An 18,363-nucleotide genomic window follows, 5' to 3' on the forward strand; every position below is an offset into this window, starting at 1 on the left:
TGGAGCACATATCTTGAGACATAGCAAAGGCACATCGGGGTACCAGTCCCTACAATTTTGCCAAGTTTGGTGGAAACCCATTCAGCCGTTCGGGCTAAAAGTGAGTCCAACCGCCCTATGGAAATTAACATGGGGAAAACAAGTTTTCGGCCCCCGCTTGACGGATCCCCCGATGCGGATTTCCTATGGAAAACGATCCTAACTATAACTACCTACTGGCAACCGCCAGTAGGTGTTATATATATATATATATATGTATATATATATGTATGTATGTATATATATAAAAAAGCACATATATATATATATATATATATATATTACTGACCAAAGTATTTCTGCGCGCCGCCACACACTCCCAGCTGGCGCAGATACACAAAGCACGGGCCAAATTTCACGGTATTCAGTCTTTTTTATTCGCTTGTCGGTTCCATAACGTTTCGGCACCCCTGTGCCTTGCTCACATGACAGCGATAGTGAGTGAGGGTAAAATATTTAAAGTGAAAGTGCTCAATTTCGATTGGACAAATTCAAATAGACATGGAAAACAGATTTGTAAGGGGGACATTGGTTGTATAATACAAGGGCATATCCAACAGCACATAATTCAATCATATTAATGTGCCGATGTATCAAAAAATAATATTATATATATATATATATATATATATATATATATGTATGTATATGTGTATATATATATAAAATAGGAAAAAAAGCACATATATATATATATATATACACATACATATATACACACACACACACACACACACACACACACATCCCGAACACTCGATCCACTTCCAGTTCGCACACACTCGGCGGCTCCGGCGAGGAAGGAGACACAGACCTCGTAGCTTTTGGGTAGCGATGTTATTTTTATTCAGGTGAGACCCACACACAACGCGGGTAGAGCTGGAAAGCCCTTGCTCACGTGTCATATATATATATATATAAAAAAGCAAAAAAAGCACATATATATATTCATTCTTCACCAAATGCCCAAAGCATGCCTGGACGCACTCACTTCTGCTGAAAAACCAAAGCTTTATTGAATATGCCTGCCAGTGAAGTCACACCTGTGATTAAAATCCTGTTGCTGACGCGTTTCGAGGTAAATAACCTCTTCTTGCTGGGCGGCTGCTTGAAAAAGTCACATGGATACCCAGCGTGCCTTAAAGTATTGTCCTGCCCTCAGTGGGTGTTGCTAAGTGCACAGGGGCATGCTGGATCTTGTTGTTCATCCCATAGTGGGTTCTAAAGACATCTTTTGCAGCATATGGTGAAAAAAAAAAATATATATATATATATATATATACATATACAGATATATATATATATATTCTTAGAAACAAATGTTACAATAAATTACTAAATTTTTACCCACTGACCCTTAATAGCCATTCTAACAAAACACAGATACAGGGCCAGATTAAGATCTTTAGAGGCCCTAAGCACCAGGGCACAAGTCCTAAAAAAAAGAAGTGGGGGGACTGACTTAGTTTGGCAGTATGCAAGTGGCATCAAGGTGCGTGACATCACGGCGCATGACATCACATGTGGCATTACAGGAAGTGACATCATAGGAAGTGGCATCACAAGCCACAACTTTAATATGTACATGTGTTGCAAAGTGCTCTGACACTTTGCTTTCGGATGAGTAGCGGTATACAAGAAAAAAAATAGTGGTACTTAAATAATTTCAACGCCATTTCAGGGATAGTAAGCGCTATAAAAATTACATTTATTTTTGTGTAAATACTGGGAGAGACCAACACATCTGACATTCTTACAGTGCATGCATATCTAGTAAACAGAGCCTGAACAAAGTGAAAAGCTGCCTCTCTTAAGTATGTGTGAAGTGCTAACCTCTGTTTCTCCTCCCCTGCATTTGCTTCTAGGTGTGAGGCTCCTGGCTGCGAACAAAAGGAGGCCTGATGACCCCTTGAATTCGGGCTATGTTATGGGCAAAACTGGACTCTTCACTAAGGAAGTCCCATCCCGAACACACCTGCACATTGTTGCTTATCGAAAGCAGACAAAGTGCAAGCCCTGCTGAAAGTGTCCTGGTGGTTGGAAATTACACCGGGACGAGTTCAGTACATTTTATTGGGGCCCAACATCTTGGCAGGATGGACGGCGTTCACCCTGTGAAATAGTGGGTGGACGCCGGCCACCCGCGTGTACCCCAGACTCGTGCTCCGCTAAGCACCATATATATATCTAATCCAAAATATAAACAACAATAAACCCCAAAAAAAATTCGAACTAAAACAAAACTGACAGAAAGATGGAAAAGAAAGTTTCCTTGTGTGTACTGCCACTTTATTTATGGCTCCAGCTGCACCATGTGCAGTTTTGCACCATATGGTCCATGGTAAATCAGACGATGGAAAAGTTCTCTGGTGCTCCCCTACCTTTATTTCAGTGTTTAAAGAGCTTGATTTTACGAGTGTAAATTCAAGGCAGAGTGACAAAAAAGAAATTGCATTCGCCAATGAACTTTCTCACATGTAAAATGGCATCACCGTGGTGTACATTATTTCTTAGGGATGCTGTGACGTGGCTACAGAGGGCAGGATGCCTTGTGAAGAGAGGACTACCTGTGACCTGCTCATATTGTGTCTTCGTAAGACTTGCAAGTGTTCCGTTAGTGTAGACCATGGGTACTCTCAAACATTTTCTCAGGGGCCAAAATGTTTGGTCTGTTATGTGACAGAGCCGCATTGATGCCAGCAGAGTGATGGTTAGGGCAGGTGAAGTGGCATTAGCTTGGAAGGGGTGTTGGTGGTAGGGTGAGTATGGAAGAAGCTAAAAATATATAGCTTAAAAAATATATATATACACACACACACAGTTGTTTCGGCAGCAGATGGCAAACGCTGGAATACAATAATTTTTTTGTCTTTTTTTATTTCCATGATATGTGACGTGATCTCGGCCCCTGACATGTCGCCCCTACAGGGCTGCTTTTAAAAACAAGCATTTGCAATACAATAGGTGTCACAATTTAGAGATTTTGAGCTATTGGCTTTGTAAATGACAAAGCTTTTTATTTATGTGTTTAAAAAATCTGCAATAATAAAAGGCATGGTAACAAAGTTTATAAAATGCGAGACCTATTGCATTGCAAATGCTTGTTCTTCTTGAGGAGAATTTCATATTCAGTGTCTGTTTTCCTTTTGGAAGATGGTATTGCTGGCTTAGTTGTCATGTGGCCAGTGTCAGGATCTATATGAATTTTCTTATGCTTTGGATCCAGCTTGTTTCAGTGTCACAAAAATAGGCTCTAGTGGCTTTAAAAGAACGTCTTTAAATTTTGGTGCCAAAATCTTCAGTGCTGAGCTGGATTTGTCCTTTTTGTCTTTGGATCAAAAGCTGTAGGGGTATCATCTCGGCTCGAGACTGAGCTAGAAGGCTTGACTTGCTGTTTTGGTGCCGGGCCAGAAGGTGGGGAGTTGGAATCAGAGTCTCAGTGCCTACCAAGGCCTGGTGGCAGTAACAGCCCAACAGCCTTTTATTTAGTTGGAGCGGGTTTGGTGGGCAAAGGGACTTTGTAACCCATGGCTGTCCAGCTTGAATGTCCTGGGACTCTAGTTCTATTGCCAACTCGGAATCAGAGTCCTGGACGAAGAAGGCCTCTTCCTCTTCTACTGCTCACGCTTCCATTTCTTCTTGCTCAATATCTTCTTTGAAGATATCAGGGGTGCCCACGATACTCTGCACGTCTCTTCGTCGAGCCAGACGGTCACCAAGAGTTTCTTTGGATTGGAACGACCAACAAGCGTCGCTGTCTTCCTCTTTTTGTTACGGGGAGAGACAGGTTACAGACCTTATGATGGTCGGTGCATGGTTATTTGGAATGGAATTGCACTGCGGACAGAATAGAAATGGCGTTTGTTCCATCGGCAGAAGACTTGATGATGGATCTTCAAGTGGAAGTAGTTAGAGGAGAAAGAGCTAGGCCCGAAGGCCGCAGTTGGAGTTCCTGACCTGCCGGGTATTGCCCCACTCACCTGACGAGGAGCAGGACCCAGTGATGAAGCATGCCACCTTGGTGGGTGAGGGTCCCTACATCCTAAAAAAAATATGCCCCTCAATACAGGACTTCTCCAGCACAACATTACTGTTCAGATTTACAGACGCAGCTAGTTACACATTACTGAATTAAGAACATTACACTTTAATTTTGGTGTGGGTAGGTAGAAGAATCAGATCAGTGAAGGATGCTTCCAGTGAATCCCATTCAAGATTTCATGGTGTGGGTGGGGTGGTCAGAGCTGTAAAAGGCAACTGAGAGAATAAGTAACATCAGGAGCAGGTTCACCTTTATCTGTAGTCCGGAAGGTCATGAACTCGTAAATAGACTGTTACGGATTGAGAGACACATAAATCAAATTACCTTAAGCAATCACATTAATAAGATAATGTCTGGGATGAATGTGGTAAACAAGTTAGTGGAAATAGTACGTATAGGGGAGATTCCGGCATTACCAGTAATTTTTATTGTATTTTTCTTGAAAACATTTTCTAGTAATCTTTACAACTTTGAAGATATATCGCTGACAAGAAAATAGGGAATGGGAAGTAGTGGTTGACGCTTAATAACTTCAAAATGAGACAAGTTATTCTCAGTTTTCCTTTCCCTGATCATCTTTCCTGCGGTTTCTTTCACTTCTAGAGATGATTTTTTAGAGGAATCCAACACTCCCTTTGGGATGCAAAAGTAAATATAAAAGTTTTTAACACCTCACAATTTACATTTATTGTAACAAGGAAAAGTTAAATTAAGACAGACAGCGAAGGAGAGACTAAAAACGTTTTCAAAGTGAAGATGAAAAAACCCAATAAGCACCACTAGAAATGTTATTTAACAAAAATTGCCTGCAAACCATAAGAGTCAAAGTGAAAAAGAAAACCAGAAGCATGAATGTTCCAGGTTATGTTTACCAAACCTGGGACATAAATGTTCCTTACCTATAGGGCCTTCTGCTTCTTCTAGCGGTCTCTGATCCATAATGTGTCGGAACATTGGCAACAGGAAAGCAATGGTCTTTCCACTTCCCGTTTTGGCAATTCCAATTAAGTCTCGTCCACTCATAATTGCAGGAATGGCCTGGGCTTGGATGGGAGTTGGTTTTTCATATGCCTGTCTAACATTAGAGACATGAAAAAGAGTTCAACTGTTGAGGCAAATAAATAATTACTTGCATACTGCTAATGAAGATTGAATAGTAATGAACTCATAAGGCTATTCACAAAACATACCAGTCCCCTTAAGAAAAACAACCTTCACAATTCCGTTATTTTCCAATTACAATGTGCTTTTGGTAACTTGCATTTAACACAAGACAATGGGATGAGGGCGTGGCTTGCCGCCCAAGATGGAGTTCGCATAAGCGACAGGCTCCGGGCCCAGGAGGCCTAATCCGTTTAATTATCAGCAATGCCTTTGTAATTGGACTGTTGGCTGAGTCACCGGGCACAGCGAAATGCAGGAGGCTATGACAAAGGAGCCCTGAGAGGCCGTGGTGGAAATTAGCTCGAGTTGACTCCCAGCGACGCGGCAGGCCTGGGCCATGGGAGTGGCCTCTGGCGTGCCGGACTTTCCTAAGATCTAGCCGGCGGTGGAGTCTGAGGACGGCGTGCGCATGTACACAAGGCCCCGGTTCAGGCCTAGCAGTACATACCCAGATGTGGCGACCAGAGGGGCCCTACATCATCCAGGTGGGAGCTGCGATACGAGGTGCGGCGTGAGTCTCTTCTCCCCCCCCCCCTTCCCGAGATGCTGTGAAGCAGGGAGAAGACACCCCTTGAGCGGTGGAAGTGGACCTGCCGCATCGGTGCGGGCGGTCTCTCTCGCCCTGCTGGCCTCCCGTTACAGCCCAGCCCCCCGAGATGCTGTGAAGCAGGGAGAAGACACCCCTTGAGCGGTGTTAGTGGATCTGCGGCATCGGTGCAGGACGGTCTCTCTTGCCCTGCTGGCCTCCCGTTACAGGGCCTGGAGTTGCAACACCGGGGACGGGCTTCAGAGTCTAAGACTGAGCGCAGAATGGGTGGGTCTTGCCTTCCCGCATAATCCTCCTGTGAATGGTGAGTGGCCACCTGGATTGAGTGCGAAGCGGACGGGGAGGTGTTCCTGCCACTATGAGCCCCGGCAACTGTGGCTGATGTGAGGAACTGCTGGGAGTGTCCCAGCATGATCTGCCTGGTGTCTTCCCTTGGGAAGCAGGAACGTTAGTGGAGGCCTGGTTGGACGTCGGGGGGCAGTTCATTGTGACACCCCCGAGGCCGACTCTTGCTCCTCTCTGCCTGGTGGCTCCCCCCGCCCCCAGAGACGTGCACCCCCCCCCACCTCCACCCCTTCCCCCCACCCCTGAGGCTATTGATTGGACGGAGGCGCCCTTGCCAGTGGAGAGAGATCCTTCCGAGACTGTCTGGACTGAATGAAGCAGATGGCATTGTAGTGCCTCCGCGCTGGGACCCAGGAGCTGTGGCAGATGCGACGACTGCCTGCAGATTGCGATATTTGGGCATCAATTGAGACGCCCTCGAAGAAGCTGAGACTGCTGCAGAGTTACTGTTGGGGCAGATAGGGAGGCCAGCAGGGCGGCTGTGTGACTGTTCCTTCTCTACCCACCTGGAGCCCACCCCTTCTTTTGTGGGCGAGCTCCTGGAGCAACCGGATGGGCTCCTGCATCATATTGCCCCTACCAGCATTTAGAGACTTACAACATACCAGATGCTCGGACAGGGGTGTGGAGGACTACGTTGTTATGTCCCTGTAAGGGGCCCACGTGCTGTGTCTGGGGTTTGGCTTGGAAGAGACTTTCTCCTGTGTGGAGCCACCAACACCGTCAAGTGAAGATGGGGCCTGGTCACTGGTGATAGGGGGAAGTACTACTGGGTTGGGACCCCAAAGAGCTCTGAGAGCCTGGTGGTTGCGCTCTGGTAAGGACAAATGGAGGCAGTGATTAGGTTAGGGTGTTACCCGAACGTTTCAGTGCATAATATATAACCAACCTGACCATTAGTAATCATGGGCAGAGGGAAGAATAGAACAACTTCAAGGTGCGGGAGTGCTGGATCGCACTGCATTCGGAAACCTCGTCCGGATGCTCCCGGCAGCTGGAGGTGGTAAGGTAAGGTAAATTTATTGCACAGTTAATTAAAACTCACAATTTAAAATACACAGCTTTAAAAGAGATCTATGTCAAAGATAAAAATTAGTTATCAAAAGTGAAAATTATGTGAAGTTCGTATTAACGGTTTACTTTTTGTTATTGTTCATTTGAGCTACGGACCCAAAATTATGCTCAAGGGCACTGTCTTTCTGTTGCTCAGTTTCCTCGTTTTGTGTTTCCTTGGTTCTCTCCGTCACTGCGTCAAGGAATTTTGTAAATCGGCAGTTTAGTTGGGTCTCCTGCGGATTAAAACATAATTTGACTGCCTGTCTGCAGGATCTAGTGCCCTTCTGATTCCATATTGCACGTAGTAAGGATCTCCTTATGTCCGTTAAGCCTGGGCAGATACATATTATGTGAATTAGATCTTCAGGTCCTGCTCCGCAGAGGCGGCAAGATTGATCTTCCTGATTCCTTTTCCATGGGGCCAGATAAGGGAGAATTGGAAGGTGGGGGCCACGTATGATTCCTCATTGGATAAGATGGACATGATCCTGAAAGAAATTTGAGATTCCTGATTGAAAATCAACTGGGCACAATCCTAGTAGAACCTAATCTGCGTAAAGACGATCACAGAAAACGGTTGGATAAAGTCAAGACTACAGAGCAAACATTTGTGGTGCCCCAAGTGAAAGAGCATGATGAACAATTGAAAGAAATGCACCAACAAATTGATTCCTTACAAGCCTGCGCGGACGATGCAGAAGGGCAGGTCCGACACAATAATCTTAGGATCGTAGGCCTTCCTGAGGGAACAGAGGCGCCCATCCCAACAATCTACATAGAAGAGTGGCTGAAATCTACAGTGCCCTACAGGTTTATCCACACATTTCACGGTTGAACGAGCCCACCGAGACACCACATGTCGCCCAATACCTGGTGCAATATTGGCCAGGATTTTGAATTATAGAGATCGAGATCATGTGTTGCAGGCGGCGAGGGACAGTGGCCCACCGCAGGTAGATAATGCAAGAACTTCCATATTTCCGGACTATACACTGGCAGTTCAGCGTAAACGCTTTTCGTTCATGGAAGTCAAAACACGGGTCCGGTCAACGAGCCTCACGTTTGCATTGCTTTTCCCAGCTAAATTGAAAGTCAACTACAATCAGAGTTCTTTCTTTTTTGGTACACCAGACAGTGCATGGTCCAGAGAGAACGCAACCAAAATCACAACGCAAGTCCCGGAGGCGCAGGAAGAGTTTCACCACACAGAGTACGGGATCCAGTCCCCCACCTCACCAACAGGTAATGGAGCAGGCAGGAAGCCCTCCGATCTGCTGAGGCTCTCAGCATTCCACGTCCTCCTATCTGCACCAGTCCTTCTGATGAGGCGAACACAGACTCTGACTCAGGAGGGAGTGTTGCATTATTCCCATCAGGAACAACATAGCTTAGTCAAGATCCATTGGGCTGACCAGACACTGTATAAAGAAGATTTTTACCTCCGTACAGTTTGAGAAAATTAAATCGGCCCTACAAATAGGCCATATCTGGCCCAGTGACTCTTTAGCCAGTTTATTTGACACTATTATTATGACAAGAATTCTGTAACACACAAAGGGACGGTGTGGTAAGTCCTGTGGGCCTGGCCGGTCCTCGGCACTTCCGCTCATTGTATAACGTTTTTTTGTGAATTAAGTACACAGATTACCCCACAAGCGAATAGCAAGAGTTTAAAGTGTACTATGTTGACATTTTTTGCACAGTTTGGTCGAGCGAAGTTAAATTGTTGAACCCTGTATTGGGATAAGGTTGTTTGTTCATATTGTTGCCGCACTTTCCGAGGATGTTCTGGGGGGTGAGGGCCGAGGGTGTGGGGGATAGAGTTTTTTTAACAAACCAGCATTTACAATGCAATAGGTCTCGCAGCATTAAAGTTTGAGTTATTGGCATTGTGTATGACAATGCCAATAGTTATAACTTTTGCAAATGTGACACCTACTGCATTTGTAACGCAATATGTGTTGTACTTACGTGACTTAGATCTATATAAACTCCTTACTTCTGTAGAAGGGAAGGTGGGGAGGGGTCAGTCTACCTGGAATAAATATTATGTCGGCTCCTTTTATGATTTATGGATTACATATTATGCTGACCGTATTTGTGTTAGGAATCTTCTTCCTTATTGTCGCATGTATACTGCATACTAGAGCACAATAGTAATAATAAATATTTAAAACTTTTCTTGTGTCTGTCAGATCTTATTGTGGACAAGTAACAGTGTGAGAGCGATAGGGTGTGTCTGTCACCGCGATTCTCGAGAGGGTCGTGAGTGTTGTGTTCTAGGGATCTAATCGCGGGTTCTTCTGTGAGTGAGTAGGAAGGCAAGTGAGACACTCTAGCAAGTCGGTCCCGGGCTCATGGGTACTAAGGTGGTAGGATGACTGTGTCCTAGCCTACTAAGGTTCTATGGTCCCAAGATTAGTTCCGTAAATCAGCAGAATCCCTGCATACAGACGCCAAACTGACCATGCTTTTGCAGTCCACGATGTTCTACTCTCACACTGGTGAAGTCTGTGTGCAGGCTGCCAGGGAGCATCATTAATCTGGAAGAGGGGGGGTGTTAGAAATTGGGTTTCTCGTTGGCTGGGGTAAGTCCCTATGCCAGGCAGGACCCACTACTCTAGTCAGGGCAAGTCATTTACACACAAAAGATAACATGTGCTCACCCTCTGGTAGTGTGGCGCAGGCAGGCTTATCAGAGGCGATGTGTAAAGCGTTTGTGTAACACACTGACACTGAAATACAATGAATCAACCACACAAAAGAGACTACACACAGGGTTATATAAAAATAACTTCCTATATTGTGCACGAAAGACCAAAACGATATGCACTGAAAAATACTTTAAAAATTATGAAGACTGAAAGGAAGGCTCATGGGTTACAAAATAACACAAATTATAAAATCAGTGCAAGAGGTGCAAACAAAAAGTTCAAATGACAAAACAAAGGAAGGCTCATGTGTGGCAAAACAACAGGTTTTTTTTTAATATATATTTTTATTGATTATAACACAAGAAAGAAAATATACATATCAGGTGTCATTTGGTGAAATACAGTCCAGCTGGGGACAGGCAAATAAGTTGAAGAAATACACCACAATCATGGGCATCGAAAAAAGATCAATACCAGCTTAAAGCTGAAGCAAAACAATAAGATGCGAAGGACCACAAGTACATCGCAACAGCACCCGCCCACCAGGAATACAGGATATACGAATTGGACATGCGACACCCAGATATGATGGACAAAAGACCAGGAGAGTATGCCACATTTCTTGTGAAGAAAGGAAAAGGGAATAGAAAGGTCATAGAAAAAAAAAAAAGGAAAAAAAAAAAAAAACACAACCCCCCACCCTACACCCCTGCCGATGGCTACGACCTAGCCCCACTAGCAGCGTGCCTGTCGCCCACTAAACTACACCCCAAGGAAGGGAAAAGCTGGAGGAGGAGATATGGTACGAAACGATACGGGCTCCCAGATTCCCATCCCCCCACCAGAAGCAGACATCCCCTACCGCAGCGTTAAGCAAGTTATAGCAGATCAATAAAAATTTTCAATAGGGGAGCCACAAACAGAGAAAGGACCGTCCCGCCCGGCCCCCGGCACCACAGAGGCAGCACATCCCATTTCGAACATAGCAGTTACACAATACCCAGACAATCAAAATCCCATCTGGCCCTCGCTCCCACCGACACAACCCGGCAAAGCCAAAAGAAAACATTGCAAAGTCAGCCTTGGCCCGGACGATCCATTACGCAGACCCCATCAAGTACGACCAGGCCGCTACGATTCTTCATGCGAGCCCTGACCATTCGAACCGCCATTACAACAAGAACATCCAAAGACAGAAACGGCTCAAGGTCGCCACAGAAGGAGTGATACCAGGATAAACGCTGACAAAGTTCAAAAGTCAAACCAGGTCCACTGCCCACCAACGATAAGTCAGCAAAGCGTTTTTGAGCATTCTCTGAAAGAGGCGAGGTATGAATCCGATAGTCCGTGGAGAAGACACACTGAAGTACAGAAATAGTCACATCCATCTCGGGCGGTATCGGCAGAGGGCAGAACACACAGCCAGTACTTTCGGGCTCGCTCGCCGCCATCTTAGGGTCGCAAGAAATTTCCAAGTCCGACGTCCGCACAGGGTCCTCGGTAGCAATCGGAGCTTGCTCCGCGGGTAAGGCATCTCGGCTCACGACCAACAAAGGGTCGGAATCCGGTCTCCGGCAGAGGTGATCAACCGTTAAGACCATCCTTTGGAAGGTGGCGGTGACTCGTTTGTGGAGCTCCCCAATGGCGGCCATTACATTGCGCAGCGACGGTGTAGTTTCGGCCCGTTCCATCGCCCCTCAGTGAGCGACTGGGCGGGTATCTGAACCCCAGAGGTCGACTTCTCCAGGGCACCAGGCAGAAACAATGTAGATGACAACTGTGGGCGCTACCAAAGCACGATCGCAGTGCCGTCGCCGCAAACGAGGAACCAAGCCCATCAAACCCGGGAGCTCAACGGGGCGTCCGGGCAGCGGATCCCCGGTCAAAGCAGTCGATATGGAAGCCGCCGTAGTTGCAAGAGAAAGCTGCCACCAGGTCACCATCCAAAACGGAAAAGAAAGATGCCACTTCGGGAGACCGATGTTGTTCAACTCCAATCCGGCCGGGTTATAACTCGAGGCCCCGGCTGCAACTCTGAGTTAGGCCAAGAATGGCACACGACGTATCTTCGTCATCCGAGCAGCTAGAAATTCCGGGATTGCACCTTTAGAATCAGGCGCACTTCAGCTGCACGGGAGTCCGGTGGAAATCAGGATGGGAGTCCGGATTCATGAGCCTCCGGCGGAGGTCGGCGGAGCCGGGAGCTTATGCGGCCATCTTGGTTGCTAGCGTAGCTCCTCCCCTCAAAACAACAGGTTTTATATTATCAGTGCACGTTGGAAGTACTGGAGCGCTTCTATACAGGAGTTTATGGTCTCACCAGGGACTTTGGCGCTTCCAGCGTTGTTCTGATGCATTGCTGGAATTTGACCAGTGCGCTACTATTTTGGAATTTACCGTTCTGCCTAGGAACTTGACAAGGTACTATGAAATTAGGCAAGCATTGCTTGCAAAAAACGTTATTGGGTGAGTTTACGGATGATGAGGCCGGAGCCTCCAGGTGAGCCCAAATGCTTGTGAGGCCATGTAGAGTGGCTCCTTTAAACCTTTGCAATCCTCCATACACAGTACCTGTCGGGGGAACCAAGGCGGCGATCAAAATGCCATGGTGCTCCACATGAAGGAGATAAGTGCGACAGTGCCTCCCCTCACAGTTGGCACCACACTGAGATCTCTTTGTTGGGGAGTTCGGCGGCTGTCAAGGAGCGGACAGTCCCATTACCAGAGCTGCGCTACAGTCCAAGCAGAGCAGGAAGTGTGGCACTGGGCTGCACAGGGTGACTGGAGGTGTCTCCTCCGCAGGGACTAACCGCAGGAAACATCGGCACCCAGAGTGGACTCAGCTGCTGTGTCTGGCTCGATGCGATCCCTCTGGTGGTCGGGCCATGCCCCCAACCTGACTCAAGAGGAGTTCCTCTGCACCGCCGATGGGGTCTCTCCCCCACTGGAGAGGGAGGTGCTGAGGGGGGTAATGAGGGTGGGTGGAGAGGGGGGGGTGTCAGAAAGCACACTGGTGGTCCGCACTGTACCCAGGACAGAGGAGGCACACGCTGGCCCTCGTGAACAGAGAAAGCACTTGACATGGGCTGGCTGGTAACTGCTTCCAGAAAGTGACCACATTAAAGGTTTGGGGGCAGAACAAAGCGTTCCAACCACTCTGCGCGTGTCCGGTAAGGTGCAGTCAGGTACGACTCCTCACTCAGTACACTGCTGTCGAACTTGCAAGAGAAAGAGTCCCAAGGCAGAGGTGCTGCGGCGCAATCTTTTAAGGCCCTGACATTGCAATAACAAGGGGCAAGACAACAAGCTCTTTAAGAACACTTGGGGGCAATAAAAATTAAATACGGATGGGCCGGCTGGGCCTGGCATGGCCTGGGGCAGAGGTTAGTGTCGGCCTCAGTTTGCCTACCTTTGAAGTGCGCGTCACTGTGTCTCTTCAAGGGGCTGGGCCTGGGCCTGGGCCTGGGGCGCTGCCGCAAGTTCACTGTGGTGGTGTGGGGCCTGGGTGGGCGGCAGCGGCCGGCAGGAGCAGTGTGACACGACGAGTGTCACGAGTAACTCAGGAGTCCTCCTCCCGAACTCCGCTCCTCTCCAGCAAGCAGCCCGGGTTGACAGTCTGTCAGTCACCGGCCGGCCGCAGGCAGCACCACTAACATCACCGTTCACCGTCACTTCACCGACCGTCCGCCCGCACCGAAAGAGAGAGAGGTGCGGTCAGCCCCCCGCATATATGGGAAGCTTGCGGGGGCTGACCAACAACTGCTGTCCAGGGCTGTCATTGGTAGCGTTTTCGCGCGCTACACGAATGACGGCCCTGGGGGACCCCCACATTGCTTGTCACTGTATTTCATTTGCACGGTGCACACACACACACACAGCACATGCGCGCTGTACCGTGCAAATGAAATACAGTGACAAGCAACAGATAAGATAACGCAAGAATGTAGCAAGGACTGAGCCAGGCAATTGATGGGATGCCAGACCTCGCTCTATGGCTGCCTTCTGCTCGTGTGAGTTAGTGAATCTGGCAACATTGCCCCCAGCCCTCTTGGTCCGCTATTTGCTGGTCCACCCGCTCTGGAGTCTGTTGTTCGCCCTCTTCCCCGGGCGGGCGCTGCACCGGGGGCGGGGCCTGGCGGCGGAGTCCCGCCCTACACGGACTCCGAGGAAAGCCGGTCCTAACGCTGCTGCGGGCCCCGACGATGAGAGAACCCTGAACCGCAACTCCCCCCGCTCCGCTCCCCACTCCGCGGATAATTAGAACAAGCACGGAACTGCACCACAGAGGAGCTGGCGCGCGGACCAGAGGAGCGGGGGCAAGGGAGCGAGAAGACACGCTGAGATGAGGTAGGAGATGTGTGTGTGTAAGTGCCGGGGGCTCTGTGTGTGCGTGTGTGTATGCTCGGCGGAGGGGGTGGGGTGGGGGGTATGCGCGGCGGGGGGTTGGGCTGTATGTGTGTTGTGCATGTGTTGTGAAGAGCCTGCCGGAATCGGAGCGCGTGTTCATGCGCGCAACCTGATCCGATTCAGGCAGGTTGCGTGCGCCTCTTGTCCGCTCTGCCTAGTCCTAGAAAGCAAAAAAGCCTGAAACGATTACAAAAGACTCGCTCTGCGACAGCTGGTGCTTTCGCCCCTGCAATCACAGGCGCAAGCCCTAATGAATGCAGATGATGTAGATTACCAAATCTTACAGTGTTATATCCTGGAAAGTTCGGGGGATAGGGTTGATCCACAAACAGCACAAAATAGCTGAACAACTTCACCGCCATGGAGCCCATATAGTATATCTTCAGGTTATGTATTTAATTCCATCAGAGACTAGCAAGTTAGAGGGGCCAACTTTTTGCAAAGGAGTATTCCGCCTTTTCCAGGGGGGCTGCAATTTGGATGCAGGCGGGAGCCCCTTTTTCCCACAGTGAGAGTAGGATAGGCGCGCAAGGCAGATATGTGTTGATACAGGGGGCCCTAGATGGTAAGCAGGTAGTATTAGGCTCACCATGTGGACCTGGATGCCTTCCTATCACGGGTATCTCAGGCTCTCTCAGACTGGTCTCAATACCCATGGGTTTTGGGTGGGGACTTTAATGCGGTGTTTGATGTGCATCTGGACCGATCCCATCCCCCTTTACCGAATACTAAGGCTATAACACAAGCTGCTACTCTGGCTCCATGGGAATAGGGATGGAATCTCCTTGAAGTTTGGAGATCACAGCATGTGAATATGCGGGAATATTCCTTCTACTCCCACCCACATAAGTTGCATACCCGTTTAGATCACTTTCTCTGTACAAGAGATATGTCCTCAACCATTAAACAGAGTACCTAATTGGGAAAAACCATATCTGATCATAATGCCCTAGAAATGACATTAAACTGGGGCTGAGACCCCATGCCTATCTCAACAGGGCGGCTACAGCCCTTGCACTTGGAGGATCAAGTATTCCGCGCCACATTAGCCACAAAAATAACCACATATTTTGAAGAAAATGAAGGCACAGCCTCAACCAGGTCTTTAGAGTGGGAGGCTTTTAAAGTGGCGATACGGGGAGTTTCTATGGGGTCCTTGGAAGGAGCTAGAAGGCAGTTAGTTAGAGACATAACGTTAAAGGACACTTTGCAGGCACTGGAAGTAGCAGCGCAAGCTGACGAGATGGGAGCAGACAGTCTACAAGAAGCTAGGATTAAATATGCTGAAGTTTTAGAGCGTTTCAGAACGATTGACTTCTACACTACGCACACCTGCTGAAGCAGATAGAGCTAGCACATTATTAGTGCGACTGATCAAGCCCCAAGCACCCACTCCTGTTCTAGCGATATAGAATACCCAGCACACAGTGGAGATCCGCACTGAAATAAAAGCGTTGGCCCGCAATAAGACTCTGGGGCTCAGATGACTTCCCCATCGAATTTTACTCAACGTTTGTGGCGTCATGGACTCCAAAACTACTGCAACTTATACAACCTCACTTACAGAAGGCACACTGCCTCCCACTACTAGAGAGGTCATAGTCACATCATTATTGAAACCGGATACGGTCCCTACTGATCTCACATCATATAGATCTTTATCAAAACTTAATACCAAACATAAAATACTTAGTTAAGGGTCAAGACTATTCCCCCCTACTTCCCAAACTAATACACTTGGACCATTTTTGGGTCATACCCCAATGCAGCACCTCACAAAATATTCGCCGTCTACATGCCCCAGTACATGCAGTATCTGAGTCAGTACCACTAGCGGGATGCTGGTCACTAGATGAACGTCAAGCGTTTGATACTTTGGGATGGTCATATATGCTAGCTGTGCTAAGTTTGGGTTACACCCAGAATATTGCAATTGGGTAAAACTGCTTTACACCAACCCCACAGCCCATGCTAAGGCAGGAACAACTATTTCTCCTGCATATCATATTTACAGTGGAACTGGTCAGGGATGCCCCTTGCCACCCCTTTTGTTTGTATTAGCGTTAGAACCCCAAGCACAATATTTACATTGTATAATGGCCCCATACGGCATCCCGACAAGTGCGACAACCCACTCAGTATCACTTTAAGCCGATGACATGGTACTGTATTTTAAAGATCTAAATATGGACGTGGAACCCATAGCAGCCGTTTTTTCACAGTTTGGGGAAATATCTGGTCTTTGCCGTAATGCCATAACATCTGTGGCGTACTACTTTTATGACACTTATACTAGACCCCACTTGCAGTTTAAAGTAGAACCCACGACCTTCAAGTACCTCGGGATACGCATCTACAGGACTAGTGAAGACACTATAGATGGGAACGTGGTTGGGGCTATAAATTCTCTTCGTTCACAGGTATCGTTTTGGAATACTTTGCCATTAACAATGGCAGGCCGATTGGCTGTGTCTAAAATGGTCAGGCTGCCCAGAATCTTTTATCACTTTGTGAATCTTCCTGTGGTCCTTAAGGCTTGGATTTTTAAAACTTTGGATAATTTGTTGTCATCCTTATTATGGGGAACAGGGCGGCATAGATTAGCCCTGGCCAAAATGCAACTTCCGAGCAACGCAGGTGGTGTGGGGGCTCTTGATTTTAAGGTGTATTGCATTGTTGGGCAGTTGTAGTGGCTGGCATATTGGTTGGCTGGCCATAATTTTTGTGAAATAGATTATTCTCCTGAACGGCTGCAGAGCGGAACACTACAGGCATTACTGGGCCCTGGAGCTGACAGGATGCGAGATGCCCCCCCTTTCTCGTGCACACTGCACTACAATACACAGACGTTAAAATGTGCAAAAGTGCCTACACCATATGGCTATCACACAATTTATTCAGAGATACTGGCTGATGGACCAGAAGGAGCCCGATAAATTTCAATTATTGGGCCATCCAAATTTGTACCGTGCCCTGAGGGAGCATCTGAATATGCCATGATCATCTCTTCTGCAGAAAAGGGACGTGGTGCTGGCAAGGGAACTGGACGATAGAGAAAGGAACCTGGCCCTAACGTATCCTAGGCGGGTTTTCCGTAACTTCTGACTAAAAACAATACAGCTATTTATATTGCACAGGGCATACCTCACACCACTGGCATTACAGAAAATGTACACCCACTGCTTCTGCTGAATGCCCAAGATGTTCGCATCAATTTGCTGACTTTACTCACATATTATGGACTTGCCCTACGTTGACAGGGTTTTGGTCGGAGGTGACTCAGGGTTTATCCAAACTGACGGTGCCCTCTCCTTGGGCTACTATTGAGGCTTGTCTGTTGGGCCTTTTCCGTCTCCCTAAGGCAGCTGCGCCGCTTTGCGGGGTTGGCTCTGATGCTTCTAAAAGACTAATTACACAGTGCTGGCAATCCCAGACGGCGCCTCGTGAAGGCAAATGGAGGGAGATCGTTAGATGGGCTTTGGCCGAAGGAGAAGCGTTATGGCATGAGGAATATAGTGGATTAAGGAAGAAGCTGATCTCCCTAGATTGGGCCCAGCTATCAGAACAGTTTATAGCAGAAATGGGTGAGGAGTCAGAAGGTCCCCAAAACACAGTGCCCAATTCTTAACTTTATTATGACTTGGAGATAAGTGTTGACTGCCCTCTTCCTCTTCTTCCCCTCTGCCCTCCCTCCCTCCCTCCCCTTATCTTCTCCTCCAGCATCAGAATGTTTGCCCCAGAGGGCAACTCGCCCTGGCGGAGGCGATAGGATTACTGCGGAAAAGTTGACCGGAATGTTTTTGGGCAGGATGTGCTGAGGGAGGGCTTAAGTGGGGATTCTGTTTCAGGGAAGGGTTAAAAGTTTATTAAAAATATAACCACGTATGCTGTACCATGTGAACTGGTCTGTAGATTCATATATGTCTTCGCTGAGAGCAAAATATGATACTATTGTTTAAATGAATACTATATCTATATGGAAATATAATGTCAAGGTAGATGGACTGTGTAAAATACCTAAAAGTCATAGGGGAATGTATAAACTGAATGTGAACTTAAGAACTTAATAAAAAATATGTTTAATTAAAAAAAAACACAAGACAGTCTTT

At 47.5% G+C, this 18,363-nt stretch overlaps 1 protein-coding gene across 2 annotated transcripts in view; it reads right to left on the reverse strand.

Annotated features, from left to right (window-relative positions):
• Positions 1–18,363, reverse strand: part of DDX46 (DEAD-box helicase 46) — a 1,223,843-nt gene that overhangs the window by 692,276 nt on the left and 513,204 nt on the right. For both annotated transcript variants that reach the window (XM_078653270.1, XM_078653271.1), the window contains exon 10: positions 4,981–5,156. In XM_078653270.1, coding sequence (XP_078509396.1) covers positions 4,981–5,156 — 176 coding nt within the window. The remainder of the gene's footprint in view (positions 1–4,980; positions 5,157–18,363) is intronic.

This window comes from Lissotriton helveticus, chromosome 7, assembly GCF_964261635.1.
Source record: "Lissotriton helveticus chromosome 7, aLisHel1.1, whole genome shotgun sequence".
NCBI lineage: Eukaryota > Metazoa > Chordata > Amphibia > Caudata > Salamandridae > Lissotriton > Lissotriton helveticus.